General features: G+C 41.8%; 1 protein-coding gene across 1 annotated transcript in view; it reads right to left on the reverse strand.

The window, feature by feature from the left end:
* Nucleotides 1-126: 126 nt before the first annotated feature.
* Nucleotides 127-15503, reverse strand: part of Smr (nuclear receptor corepressor smrter) — a 35664-nt gene continuing 20287 nt past the window's right edge. The window contains exons 8-13 of the mRNA XM_089070689.1: nt 6072-6383; nt 4463-4842; nt 3445-3711; nt 2784-3249; nt 426-2608; nt 127-349 (exon numbers count right to left, since the gene is read on the reverse strand). Of these exons, the coding sequence (XP_088926815.1) occupies nt 146-349; nt 426-2608; nt 2784-3249; nt 3445-3711; nt 4463-4842; nt 6072-6383 (3812 nt within the window). The 3' untranslated portion in view covers nt 127-145. The remainder of the gene's footprint in view (nt 350-425; nt 2609-2783; nt 3250-3444; nt 3712-4462; nt 4843-6071; nt 6384-15503) is intronic.

Below are 15503 nucleotides of genomic sequence, written 5' to 3' on the forward strand. Positions count from 1 at the left end.
CAATAAAATAAGATAAGATAAATAAATTACAGTAAAACTGTAAACTTATTGAATTCATAATTAAGGTTTGCATCTGTATATGTATAACTGAATTTTTCGCAATGTTTAAGTGCTTAAAAAATAATAAAACGCTTTATGTGGAGACTTACCCGGTGTAAGATCTATACGATGAATGAGGCGGGCCATAATCTTTAGAGACAATATGATCGACATGTTCGCCGAGAGTGATCGCTTTGCTACCACTTCCATTGCCACTTCCGCTGTTTCCGCTGTTTCCACCACCGCTGCCTTCACCGGCGGGACTGTGGGCTATGCCATTAGGTTCTTGCGAAGTTTCGCGATGAAATCCCTGTAATGGAAGATGGATAAAAATAAAAAACAAAAACAAAATTATAATAGAGAAATAAATAGAAACGTTCACCTACCTGAAATAGGCGATCGCCAGCACGTACTGGCTGATTGGCCGAGGATCCGCTTCCACTGGCATTCTCAACACTCTGATTAATCTGATGCGTAATGATAGCGTCAATCAGACTGGCGGCTGTTAGAGTTGACGAGTCATTCTGTTGACTGGAGGATTGATTCTGTCGTGACGAAGACGACGACGACGTTGACGACTGTTGTTGCTGCTGTTGAGATTGCTGAGACTGCTGAAGCCTGGAGGACTGCGAAAATCCGCTAGTTAACAATATCGACGAATCTCTATCAATCTGTTGTTGTTGCTTATCTCTGTACAGTTGCGCAATGTGTCTTCTCTCGGATTCCATACGTTGCTGCTGAATAATATGCTGTTGGATATGCTGTTGTTGTTGCTGCTGCTGGTGCTGTTGTTTCAATTGCGCTTGCAAGCGCAATTCGGCGAGCTCTCTTTGCCGAATGTTGATCTTCTCGCGTTGCATAGCCAGTCGATGTTCGTGCTCCTTCTCGCGTTGAGTAGCGGCAACCAATATTTGCTGATGTATCTCCTTCTCTCGATCTCGTTGATGTACATTAAACCGATGCTCATGTTGGATATCCTTTTCTCGAACTTGTTGCACGGACAGACCAGAATGCTCGACATGCATATCCTCCCGTTGCTGCGCGAGCCGATGTTCTTGCTGCTGGAGATCTTTTTCACGTTGTTGATGATGCTGCTGCTGTACCGCAAGGCGGTGCTCCAACTGTTGCAATTCCTTTTCGCGATGCAAACGATGTTCTTCTTTTTCCCGAAGATGAATAAGATCACGCTCTCTATCTCGGTCACGTTGATGTTGTGCCGCCGCAGCGGCCACTGCCAATCTATGTTCCGCCTGCATTGCAGCCATACGATGTTCCTGCATGCGTATTTCTTGTTCGCGGAATGCTCGGTTATTGTCATAACGATCGGCCAACAAGCGATCCGCCATCGTCTTGCCGAGACCCTCGTGACCACCGCTACTGGATGCAGTTGGATGACTGTGTGGATGTGGCACCGGAAGACTGGGTTGTTGTACTGCTACATCCACTAAACTAGAGAATGCCTCCAGACCAGGTGGCGGTGGTGGGTAATGCATCTGCTTTTGCGGATTATGCCTCTGGATGACACCTTGCCGCGGTTGCGTATGTGTCTGCGATGGAGGAGGTGTACTGGCATAGTAAAGGGTAGACGACGGTGGCGGTGGCGGTTCGTTCTTACCGGCTGTCTCACCAGCAGCGGATGCACCACTGCTATTGCTACCACGAGCGCGTGCATGCATTTGTTGACTGGTGATGTAATCGTTCATAATAATTTGCCGACTGGATAATTGTTGTTCCATCGAGTAACTAGGTGGCGGTCGCCCGGCAGTGGAATAGGAATTATACTGACTACCACCGTGACTCACCACCACCGGGGATGCTTGACTTGTGGGACCCTGCCCTGGAGGTGGTGGTGGAACGTTACTTCCACCCGTAACAGGCGAGTGTCGAATATTACGATGATAATCATACATGGGCGTGCCGCGTTTATCCACTGCGAACGGAAGTACCGGCGTACCTTGAGTGATCGAACCACCTGTATCCTTCGGCGCTCCTGGAACAGTGGAGCCGGCATTGACGGAGCTACCACCGCCTCGTTCGCTAGCGTTCGGGACGGCACCAGTAACCGGGTTACCGGGCGGCGTCATTTGTTGTAACAGACCCTCATAACGCGCTGTAGACACAGGCGTACCATGCGTGATGGAACCACTTTTATGACTCGGTGTGCCCATGTTGCTCAATTTTGGAGACAACTTGGGATGAGGTGGTGGTACGTTAACTTTGTTCATTTTAGGTGTAATAGGTGCTTGCGGTCGTTGTGACGAACTGTAAATCAACGGACTCTTTGCACCGCGTCCTTGATCGGGATGAGGCGCGTGAGGATGATAATACGCGCCCGGTGGCGGTTCTGGTCGATAGAGCGTGACCGTCGGCGGTTTGTGAATCTGTAGCGAATGATTATAATCTTGTTGTATTCTCGGTTTTTTGATACTCAAATCCAACGTTCCTTCTGTTTCTCGAAGCGCCTGTTGCACTTGCATGACGACCAAACCTTCTTTAGGCAAGTCCGACGACGATGCCTGACTGCTGGGTACAGTCGGCGGACAAGGTGTAATAGTAGCCTGCATTTGGCCTGAAAGAGAAGAAAATAAACCATGAGTCCTTTCTATAAATAAACCGCAAATGATGTAAAATATTTATATCGTAAAAAAATAAATTTTAATAAATAAATAATAAAAGGATAAAAAGCCATTACTTTAAATATATTTTACATAGGAAATATAATAACACATTGTTAATAAACCTACCAATTTGTTGTGGACTGGGAGCAGAGCGATGAGCATGATGAGGGCCCGAGACAACAGAGAGCGTTGCTAAATTTGGATTAGACAGCGAGATATTCGCCATATTCGACGATGGTTTGTAGTTACGAACATATGTTATGTCGTTGCGGTGATCTGTCTTCAAGATACTAGTTATTGTCATCAAGCCTGAATTGTCAGATGTTGATGAACCACTGTCAGCTGGACTGTTTAGTGTAGTACGTTTCAGTTGCATCTCGATGACACCACTCATGAGATCTTTGACAGTTAGCGGGTTGGAATTACTTGTTGTCGAAGGTGGAGAATGAACAATTGGTGGTGGCTGCGGAAGTTGGTTCTGCTGTTGACTCTGTTGCTGCAACGACATTGTGTTATTGTTGGGGGTTGACAGAGTCACCACAATACTGCCATTGTCTATGTCAACACCTCCCTGACCTTCGTCCGCTGTCTCCTGAAACAATTAGCGCACCTCTATCAGACGGCCCTTTCGCGCGAGAACATTGTTTTACATTTTATTTCTCAATTCCATGTTAATTATTTTCAAAACTTAGTACAAATAATAAAACCATACATCATTTTGTGCAGAATTAAAGCAACTGAAACCTAAAAAAGGAAGTTCTAGAAACTTTGAAGAACTTTGTCTTACCGTGGCAGAGCTGTCATCATATTCCTCTCTAGTACCACCGGATGCAGTGGTAGTAGTTCCACTGTTGGAAGACTGATGTGATGATCCAGGTGGTACGAGGGATACCACAACGGCTATATCCGAGAGTTTCTCACCAAGTTTCTGTTCAGTAGATCGTTGGAAAGACATCGGTAATGACGATGATGTCGCAGTGCCTGACGCTACGTTATTACCCGTCATATTCGTGGCCGGACTGCTTGCGCTAGCCGTGTCACTCGAATCATGAACCTAGAAGAAAGAAAAAAGTAGGATAAGAGTAAATATACATAAAATGTTTAATTTATAACAGTTTATTAAAAAATTAATTCAAATGAATAATTATATCAAAAATTAATTTTAAAATTAAAATTAGTTAAATATTATTTTCAATTCAAAAGAAAACAAAATTGTAACTATGCAAGCTAAAATCATGCAAAATAAATTAATAGAAAAAATTAGTTATTTAGTGACTTTTAAAAATTTTTGTCAAATTATTAAAAATTATCGATTACAAATTTTTAAAAATGAAAAAAGAGTAACTCAAACATTTATTAAAAAAATATAATTTAAAATATTAAAAATATTAAAAATTTAAATATTTCATTCCTTTATAAAAAAACTTATCAAAAGTTTAAAAAATGTTCGCTTTTTCTATTATTTGTATATCTATAGAGATCTTTTGTCTTGATGAAATACCATACTACTTTCCAAGTTTAAATCAACTTTCAATAATTTATCCTTTTTATTTTCAATGCTCATATATTTTCGAGAATTCCTTTAATATACTTTATGTAATTATTCATAATTAATATACTGTAGCAGTTGAAAGTTTGAATCATTGAGTTATTGGAAAATTAATGTTAATTAAATTATGTATATGTAATTAAAATCCATATATTTGGAACCATGCATAACAAGGGCTACGTCTTACTTGAAATTCTAACTCTAAATTGATATATATTTAAACTAAATAACGTCTAATAATTCTTAAAAAACTTACAGCTAATAGTTCATCGCAGCTACTGGTACTGCTACCACTCTCCTCTTCATCAGTAAGACATGGTCTTCGTTCTTCTCCCAATGAAGCATAGTATTCAGCCACCACTTGATCGAGACTCAGCTTTTCCCGATAAGCAAAATAATAATTTTTGCATTGATGATTCGTCTTGCTGGGTATCTGCTCGGCGATCTTCGACCAATTGGTACCGTGTTCCCGAAGCGCTCTACGAAGTTGTTCAAGTTCCTCATCCGTCCACTGGCGTGACAACGCGTCGGCACCATCTTCGGATACCTCGGTACCACTGGCGAGATGTGGAGCCAAACGACGCGATATGCGACTAAAGCAGGCCGAGCAGCATTTCGTCGCGCTGTTTGGTATCTCTGAAATAGAACAGGTGATTTAGCTCATTAAAATAAGCATTTGATATTTTCATAACTTAGACAAAATATAAAACTTGCATGTATAAAAACATGTATCATCAAAAAAATATATGATAAATCTTTACATTGGGGGACACAACTCCGATGATCTTGACTTTGATATATGTTATAGAGATGAAGGTACTGATCAATTTTTCCTTATAACTTAATTGGCGGTCTCGTAGTTTTTGAGATATACTTTTGAGATATACTATATAAATGTTAATAAATTTTTACATTATGAGACATAACTCCGATAATCTTGATTTCGAACAAGCCACTCTGCTGAGTAACAATCAAAAGGTTTTTAACTAGTTATTGTTTATTAAAAAATTATATACAGAAAAAATTTGACATTAATTTTTATCAGTGTCAAAAAATTAATTAATTTCCTAATTTATATGTAGACAAAATACATACGTAGGAGGGATGGAGGGGTTTTGCCTCTCCCAAAAAATCCAACCAACTTGTTTCAATTTATATTAAACATATAGATTTCAATTGAACTTCGTGCAGAAAGTTGTAAACTCATGTGGAACTTTGCTTCGCGTTGAGGTGTATGCTGGAGACAGTATGTTCCATCCCTCCCCCCCCTGCGGGGGAATTCCACTACCGAAAGATCTAACTTAATTCAATCCGTATCACAGATCAAATAAATAATTTAGCAATTTATCTTTATCATCGCTAACGCTGAGAAATTTCGTGAAAACGCATATTAACGATACAAACGACTAATACCTAATAAATAAATTGAAAGATACTACTAAAAGATAAATACTACTATTGAAATATAATATATATATATATATATATATAATATATATATACAGATTTTAATTGAATTTCGTTTTTATATATATATATATATATATGTAAGATATTATATAAATAGAATAATAAGAAATTTCAAAATTAAGTCTTATAACATATATTAAGGTCAAAATTATCGGAACTGTGTCCCCTAATGTAAAGAAATATCAACAAAAAAAAAAAAAAAAAAAATATATATATATATAATATACGATTATATTTAATGGAATATAAACTTTATATACATTATCTTTCATTTTACATATCTTATATTTAATTAAACCTATATTTTTATTTATTTCCTCAAATTCGCGGAAAGCGCACACATTCACGTGCGTGCGTGAGTAAATTCCACAAGAGTTCCCAAAGAGTTCACTCACGAAATTCTTGAGCGATTGGCTCCCGGATCTCCGGCGGCAAGTCAAGCCACTTGGAGGGCAATGCCCTCAATCGCTTCACCCTAGACTTCGAACCGCTCAAATTCGGACAGCCGGGCAGTGGGCAGGCAGTGTAACGTCCTCGGACGGCCTTGCATCGGCAGGTGTTGCAGACGCGAGCACCAGCTGATACCTGATCTTCTCGCAGACCATATTGCCATGCCTGGCTACGTGGTAACGCGCGACTGTGCGCGCTTCCCTCGACGACACTTTGACATACCGTGCAGGCGTGAGGTCCTATTTGTCTGCCACCCTCTGAATAAATAATAACGATGAAACTTGTAGAAGTCGTAGTGAAAAAAATTAAATGACATTCCTCTTGGAGAATATCAAGAAGAGCAATCGGTCAGAAAGGAAAGAAAACCTACAGAACCTACAGAACTGCGTAAAAAGATTGCAGTAACTTCGTGTACGTCGTCTGAAAAGCTTTTGAGCCTAACATATGAAACAAATCATTTTTTTTTTTTTTTCGACCAAATTCGAGTTTTATTTTTCAACATAATCTCCTTTTAAGTCAATACACTTTTCCCAGCGATGCTCCCACAAAAAACCAGTCGCCATCACCTTCCCGGCCGATAATGAAACCGTCTTCGCCTTCTTCGGGAGCAGGTTCACCCTGCGCAGTCCGCTGTTTTGACTGTTCCTTCGTTTTAGGCGTGAAGTAGAGGATCGAAGTTTCATCAACAGATTATTAATCGATGCAAAAGATCCGACTCGTTTAAACAGGGCCGCTCCAACAGGGCCTTGAAAATGTTCATTCGTATGCGTTTTTGGTCCACAGTGAGCAAGCGCGGCACCCAACGCGCGAGTTAGTTCTTACTTACGCATGTTTAATTCTTCATATATGTCAAACACGTTCTGTCGATATGCCCACAGCTATCTCTGCTGCCTCTGCTATCTCTTTAACTTTCGATTCGAGGAATGTCCAGTACCATTTGGTGAACTTTTTTGATGTTATCGACAGTGGTCACAGTTTATTGGTCGTCCCTTACGCTCATCATCAGTTGATATAACCCACGTTTAAATTGAGCGCTTGGCACGGCACGATATTCAATTTTATCAATTTTTCTAAAAATACTGACTTCGACTGGCACGAATGATTGTCAAACAATTACTGAGCGTCCAAAATGATTACAATTTTCACAAGTATCTTTCAAAGCATGTACGATTGTAATATCAGAATAGTTTTAGTGAGTAATGCCATCTTCACGTTGACGCTTAAAACTTTTCAGACGACCCTTGTAACAGGTTCTTTTTATTGCACGTTTGTGATTTAAAATATTTAAAAAAATTTTTCTTAATAATCGCTTTTTAAATTTTTCATGAATATCCGTAAAAAAAATTATAACTTTCAAAGATCTTAATAAATCATGAAATTAAATATATACATTTATATGTTTAAAATCTACCTTCTGAATAAATGTTATTAACTTGTCATTATTTCCATCTTCCATGTAGCAAATAAAATCTTAATATTTGCTTTAGTTTGATCTATAGAATTTTTTATAGAGAATTTTTTTATAAAAACTTGCAAGTTGCGTATAAATGTACATAATGTCCGCGGACGTATACGTTATACCGATTGCTAATTTGAACGACAACCAAATTACTACACAGCTCGCATTATAAAAAAAAAAACGTCATTTTTTCCGAAAGACAAAATTTAAAGATAAAATTTCAAAAAATTTCCGATTTTTCGCGATAAAATTCCATGGATTTTCCTTGATTTTCAAGAGTAAAAAAAAAAATCCATCGAGGAGTTATTTCAGGTTTTTTTCCAGGAAATAAAAATTCCATAATCATAATTCGTAACTGTCACACAACCGAGGAATTTACATCGCGCGATTGGAATGGGAGAAACGTTTGTCCGAATCGGGAGCGCGTGTTTCGCGCCAATACGCGGGGCCAGGGCCGGCCGATAAGAATCAAATGAAATATAAAAGCGTGCAGGTGAGCGAGACCAGGCGACGATGCGCCTGTATCAGATGGTGCATATGCGATGCGATGCGCCACCGCCATCGCCATCGCCATCGCCGCCGCCGCCGCGTGTTAGATCCTATCGCGGCGCAATTGCGATATGATGCGTATTGTCGCTAAAACGTCAAAGGGGCCGGGATCTATTGACGCGATTCGGCAATGCCAACGTGTCTGCGGCTCGCCGTGAAATATAAATGCGCGCGCCCCCCCCCCCCCTCCTCCGCGTTCTATCGGTGTCGTGCGCGCGATATGTGCGGAACGCGTACAAAACGCGCGACTAGCACGCGGCGCGATAATGGCCGATCGTGTGCCATTCCGAGTCGTTAGAGTCGCCAAATGAAATTTCGATGAAAACTCGGCCGTAAACTGGAGCAGACACCGAAACGATTCGAGATAAAAGCGAACACGCACTGTCTCGTTCGAGTGAATTTTTTTTTTTTTTGCTTTCCTAAAACTTAAACTGCGAGTTATATCGACTATCCAAAGAGAGAATTGCGAATATGATTATGTGACACTTCTTTCACTTATTCTTCAAAAAAAAATATAAAAGGGGAATGCATCTGGTCATGACGCGCGGATATCCGCGAGAATCTTGGAATTGATCTCGATGACCTGATTACGACGCAACGGACATTTCAATTTAAATTCTCAAACTAAAACAATCGAATGAATGAAATCGGCATCACTCGATAAGACAAATTCTCCGATCAATAATCTTTTCATTTTTGGAAAAAGCAATTTTGCTTAGGATCTAAAAATCTGGCCAGATATAGGTCTGAAAAATAATTTTGTTTGAACTATCAAAATTATAAGCTCGCAAAACATCTTTATCTTCAAAGCATATGATTTAAGAATTTCCTTATTTTCAAAGGAAACATTAACAAAATAAAACAAATTACATTTTCAGATTATTTTAGTTACAGGAACTGAAGGTAGAAATAATTATTACGGTTGTAACAACCATATAGCGAAAATTAACATTATTATTCTGTTGTCGCAATCCTAATTTTTTTCGTGAATATGATGCTAATACTGCCATTCTTTTATATTCTAATAACTAATAATTTGAACGTTCTACATAATTATTTTGATGACTCAATCAAATTATTTTTCGAAATCCGGCAAAATTGTTCTTTCCTTTTCTTTTTGTGTATTAATAAATTTAAGAATCATTGCTTCTGTCGCCAACTAAGTGCCGTTATTTTTAAATGCTGCACATCAAAACTGTATCTTTTGCCCTTCAAATAAATCCATAATCGAATTAATAATATTAATTAATTCTCTCCCTCTAAAAAAAACATTCAATCCTCTCGTGAGCATTTTGGTGCAAATCTCTACATCTTACATTTTCAAGTAAAATCGACGTCTCACAGAAGCGTTAATTCGAGCAACAACGAAATGCTCGCAAGACAATAAACGCGCAAACGTGACGGGATGGCTTCCACGACGGCTATTCAGAGAATGTATTCCCGTTTATCCACTATGAAATTGAGCAAATATAGTTAATCACGAGCCGCGGGAGGAACCCAAATGAAAACGCGAGCGGCGCAGCGCGCGGGCGAAATAGGGGTTGGGAGGGGAAGGCGGGGGAAGAAGGAGAGGAGTTGCCGCGGACGGAAACGAAGCGAGAAACAGTATAATTACTCGGGACTCGGCTAATTAAGGACGCCCAATTAAAAAGTTCTGACGTTCGTTCTTAGCCTCCCGCAAACGTCGGCATCGCTCGCTTCGAAATAAGATCGCTTTGATAGCTCCGCTCCTTCCTGCGCGCGCGAAACTGCGTAAATTTACTCGCCCCGACAATTATCGCGGGACGCGAAAATCGGGGGGCGTATCCAATAATCGCAGTTGCATCCCGCCACCGTCGGGGATCAATCTTCAAAGAAGATAAGCCCGCCGAAAATAATCATCCAAGCCAAAGTGACGGAAATAAAAATTTATTCGCTGCGTCTCCCGCGTGAGGAGAACTTTTGCCGGCATTCCACATGAAATTTGAAAAATAATCATATCATATTCATAAAAAATATCTATTCAGCACAGCTCTTCCTCGCCCTATGACAATTCGGGAATCCGGATTGAGCGATAAGATATACCAACAAATTAATTCGCCATAATAAGACGCGGCGGATGAGTGATGACCGTGGAGTCGCGTCACCGTTTTAATCTAATTCAACGAAAATCCGGAATTAAACGATGGTCGCTCGATGCTCCGCCAATTATTTAGCATTCGAGGGCCCCCGGGCCCTCTCGTTCTCTCTTTCCCCCTCGGAAAATGCACTCGTATGTCGCGACAAATCGCGGATGCTGCGCTCGCCCGCGCGCGCGTCCGTTTTCCGGTGTGACCTGTCACACCGAGAGCCGCGCGTCCCGCGTGTCTTTCCGTGATCGTACGCGGGATTATTGTTGACACGGAATTACCAATGTGACGTCGCGCTCGTGCAACGATCGGCGGGCCGCGAGTATCATCTAGCCCCCATCTCCTCCCCCTCCCCTCTTCCCATCCGAATACCCCGCGATTGGAAGAGTTGCCACGGCGAGGCGGACAGAGGATAACACGCCATGTGAGAATATTCGCGACACTGATTGGCAGGTATTCCCGAGAGCGAGAGAAAATCGCTCCCGCGTAATTCGCGCATCCCTCCCCCTCCCCTCCGGCCACCATTCCCGTCCCCGATCCCCGCGCTCGACGGGTCAATCCTGTAGCCAAGTAGGATGCTCGGGGGGCCACAGGATTTTTTTACGTATTCGTATCTCCAAAGTATCGGCCGCCACGCCGAAAGAGTGCAACCAAAAATTGTGTGCGTCTCAATTTTTCTTGCAATCTGTCATTTACACGGCCGATATGCGACGACGATGATGATGATGATGATGATGATGATGATGATGATGATAATGAGAATAATAATGATATTATTAAAATTAAATGCGTAGTGTAAATTCCATCTTGTCATTTTAGATACGTAAACATTCATTATACGCAAATTTGATACGCGGCATTATTTAATTAATGAAATATCTTTATGAGGCAATACAAATTATTGGTACGATAATTAAATAATGCTGCCTGTTATTATCTCCAATTTTTCATCCTTTCCTCGCGTTCGCATTCTTTCCGCGATCTTTCGTTTCGATGGGAAGAAATCGTTTAAACAAAAAAGCGAGTTGTGTTATTTGACGTTTCTAGCTTTATAGGCGTATCCAGAATTTTTTTTAGAGGAAATGTTTCAATTCTGTTAACACATAACAACCTTTTTCCTCTTAATGAATTGCTTTTTAGAACTTAGAAAGTTTCTCCGTCCTGATCTTGAATGAGAAAAATATTAGGTTTTATAAAATAATTTTAACTGTTCATAATTTTAACTTTTTTTTTTTTTTTTAATTTTAAACACGTCCAGGCCTAGCTTTATGCTAAAACAAGACAGATGAGTTTTTCATTTTCATACGCCGTTTGTTTTTAATAATCACTTCCTCGCCGTTTCAACGAGATTTTTCTTCGAACGTTCGTTCCACCAAGACCAATACCAACAGCGAGCCGCGGCACAAAGCGAATACAATATATCCGTGGAATATATAACGCGATAACCCCCCCCCCCCACACACATACACGTCAGGCGGAATAATTCGTAAAGCTCGTTCCCTCGTACACTCAAAGTAATACACGGGGAGATCTTCCCGGGAGGAGGGCGCGGACCGAGCAGGTAAAGGAGAGTTAAAACTGGATGAAACGTCGTAATGAATTATTTACACGGGAGCCCACTCAATGGAGAAACCCATACGCGCAGTTACGCGATATCGCAGTCGGTCGCGGCGTTAAGCGGAAACAAATTAACTCGCCGTATCGGCCGGCGAGTTTCGAGCAAATTAAGTTCGACCCCCGAGGGAGGGGAGGGGGGGGGGCGGCTTTTCGTTTATACGCCTCGCGGTTATCTCGATCGTATTTGTGACTTACTGATCTTAAAGGTCAGAAAATTAGGACAGAGGAGCGATTAAATTTTTTATAGCGAGAAACCTCGATGATTTATCGAGACGCGTAATTGAAGCGTGTGTAACGAAACAAAAGCCGCCGCCGCCGCCGCCGGAGTCAAACCCCGTTGAAACGATAAACCCGATGAAAAAGAGATGCGACTGCGGGAACGGGGGACATTACCTCCGCGCTAATTAAGCTCGTTGATGGAGGAAGGGTAATTTGAATATTTCATAAAGACCACGCCGCGAATAATTCGCCATTTCGCTCTTCCCTCTTTCTCCCGTGATAAGACGTTATTCGTGTAATTCGTCTCCTTTCCGCGATCTCGTGCGCGCGCGGAATGTGTACCTGCATAATTACGTGCGTACGTGTGTGTGTGTGTGTGTGTGTGTGTGTGTGTGTGTGTGTGTGTGTGTGTGTGTGAGATGCGCGCGCGCGTATACGTGTATAATCATCCCTAAGATTCTCCTTTGAAATTGCGATGCGCCGAACGACCGTACGTCGAGTGGAAATTCTCCATGGCGAAATTGACGATCGAATTTTCGCGATCGACCAGCGATGATCGTCAATCGAACCGGACAATCGAAAGGACATTTGTCCGTTTCGTTTCCTCGCGGGGATACCACGCTCATCCTGCGAATAAAGTATTCCCTTTGATTTGGTCTCGTGCAAGTTATTTCAAAATCAACCTCTCTCTCTCTCTCTCTCTCTCTCTCTCTCTCTCTCTCCCCCTTCTGCCCTCTCTCTCCTTCCTGCCCTTTCGATTCTTTGATCAATTTCAAATTCTCTGCTTCATCAGCATTCCCTATGTTTCTAACGTACGGTAAAATGTCAGTGTCGTATTTAACGGCGTGACAATTATTCTCGAGCTCGTTTTGGTGAAAATTCGAAACAAACGAATTTATCTTCGTCTCAATGAGGGGCATCCTTTCTCTTTCGGCCGGATGACGAGTTCTCCTCGCGCTTTAGCGTTCTTTACCGCGGTTCGGCTTTAGAAAACGCGTCGATCGGCACGATTTGCTCAGAGGAGAAAAAGCAGAGAAGTCTAAAGCAAACGTACGGCGGTCTAAAAAGGGAGGCGCGCCCCGTCCGCCCGCGGCGGCCGCTGCGGATTCGCTCCGGGCTGACATTTTTGTATTTATGTATTTATGAGATTTACGCTCTCTCCTGCGCCGGCTCCAGCGAGAATGATTAAAAACAAACACGCGCCGCGATTCTTCGCGATTCCACCAGCGCCAACCTGGCGAATAAAAAGAACGGTCGATGTTGTGAGGATGCGGTAATACGTGCAATAAATTCACCGTAACGCCGCGCGTTCTAGCGGAAAACGCATCCTCCGTTGCGAGAGAGATATCGCAGCCTTGTACACGCGGAACGCGTATTTTCAGAGTGGCATCGCGAACAAAAATGTATCTCATCTTTCATAAACAAATACCAATAACACAAAGATAAACGGTACAATGTAATATGCCGAGCTAAGTTTCAAATAGCAGAATAGAGAATAGGCAACTCGGCGTACTCGATTTTTAGGAGTCTTATAATTCTTTTTATTATAAATTCAGAATTAATTGCTTACATCGCAAACTACGTGCACAAAAATATGCTAATCAGTTGTTAAAAAATAATCTAAATATTTTTTTACCAAAGGATTTTAAGGAAAAAAAAAAAAAAAAAAAAAAAAAAAAATCTGTGAAAGTCATAATTCTGAACATAACAAAAACATAATTCTGAAATTTTATTATTTACGAGACGTACAGTTTGTAATTTTCGATCAGGGACAATCGTTTATATTAATGAGAAATATCTCTCGTCGAACGAATGAACATGTAAACGCGCATCTTTGTATCTCCCCGCGCGATGTAATGGCCCGTCTCTCTCTCCTTTGACGAGCCACCTGCGCGATTATCGTTAACGGGGAATGGGCCATGTAAATATGGGATCGCTTGTGGCGTTTCGGTGGCGCTCGAGCTGTGCCAGGCTGGATCACGGTGTACTTGTGCAAATAACATCTGTCAATCGCTACGCGGCCGAGCGGGAGCGAGGGGGATGCTGTCGCTGATGACGAAACCGTCGCGCGGGCGGTCCACCCTCCCGCGGGCGCGCGACCCTTTAAAATATCTCGTCGGTTGATTGAATTACGGTGATTAGCCTACCATGATGTCCTCGGGAACGATGTAAAGTATACCGTCGCGATGGACGGCACGATATCGATTTACATCCACATGCCGACGCTGAGAATTCGTCCCGTGAGATTTTATAACAATTTCATACTCTAAAAACGAAAACAATGCTCGGGCACTTTCGGTAAATTTCATCAACTAGTCATCATTTTCGTCTTATAATCGATATAAAACGGCAGAAATATTAATTATTGATTCTAATTATAAGGACAGAGTCAATAATTTTATAAAGACCGACCGTTCTGAGATTATCAAGTAGCATGAAACTCGATATCGGAAGTAGACAATCGCTTCATTGTTTTTTAGCAATGAGGGAAGCAAATTGTCACAAGAATATCCGGATATATAGGATGTTTTCAGAGTGGAGGTCAATCGTTCGGGAGATAATTAGGAATCAAAAACAATAAAAAAATTAATATGAATATAGATCCGGAAATGCATTGTTTTCCGGAAATGAGTTAATTCGCATTCGAATTTTTTGGTCAACATTTGATGATAATTCGAAAACAACACATCTTCGGATCTATATTCGTATCAACTTTCTTGTTTCCCATTTTCGGTCTCCCAAATGCGACTGACTCGACTTATGAACCATCCTGCATCCCATTTTGGATTTTTGATCCATGCGAATCTTCTCGTCTCTCGCATTATCCTGTACCGTCTGAAATGCGCAAAATATGCCCTTTGCCCTATCGCGCAATTACGCAGAACGAACGGATAACCGTGGCGAAGAAGCGGACGGAATGCTAGTCGATAACGCTAAGTAGCGTTAAATCGTACAGGTGTACGGGATGCGCGTACAGAGGAGTTTCCGGCGACCTCGGCACATTAGCCGTGCCGTGTGTATCCACACGTGGATAATCCGGCGGTATTTGCGGAGCGGAAACGCGCCGCCCGTGCCGAATTCGAGCGAGAGCTGCCGCTCCCGCGCACCGCCTAATGCACACAAGAACACAGAGAGAGAGAAAGAGAGAGAGAGAGAGAGAGAGAGAGAGAGATATGGACGGGGAGAGAGAAACGGCATAGCGGAGGTATTAATTGGGATTAAGTAAATCAAGACGCTAATTAGCTCGTGCCAGGTGCGCGCGCGCGAGTTTTCACCCCCCCCTCCCCCGTTTACTCCCTCGTTCTCATCGTTACCACCACTCGGCACTGATCGACATGACGAACGAATCCCCGGGCATTTAATTTTCCCAGCAATTTGCTATGACTACTCCGCGATTATAGCGCGTATAATCTAGGAATAACCTC

Source organism: Pogonomyrmex barbatus, unplaced genomic scaffold (genome assembly GCF_055798465.1).
Source record: "Pogonomyrmex barbatus isolate J1 unplaced genomic scaffold, ASM5579846v1 scaffold10, whole genome shotgun sequence".
NCBI lineage: Eukaryota > Metazoa > Arthropoda > Insecta > Hymenoptera > Formicidae > Pogonomyrmex > Pogonomyrmex barbatus.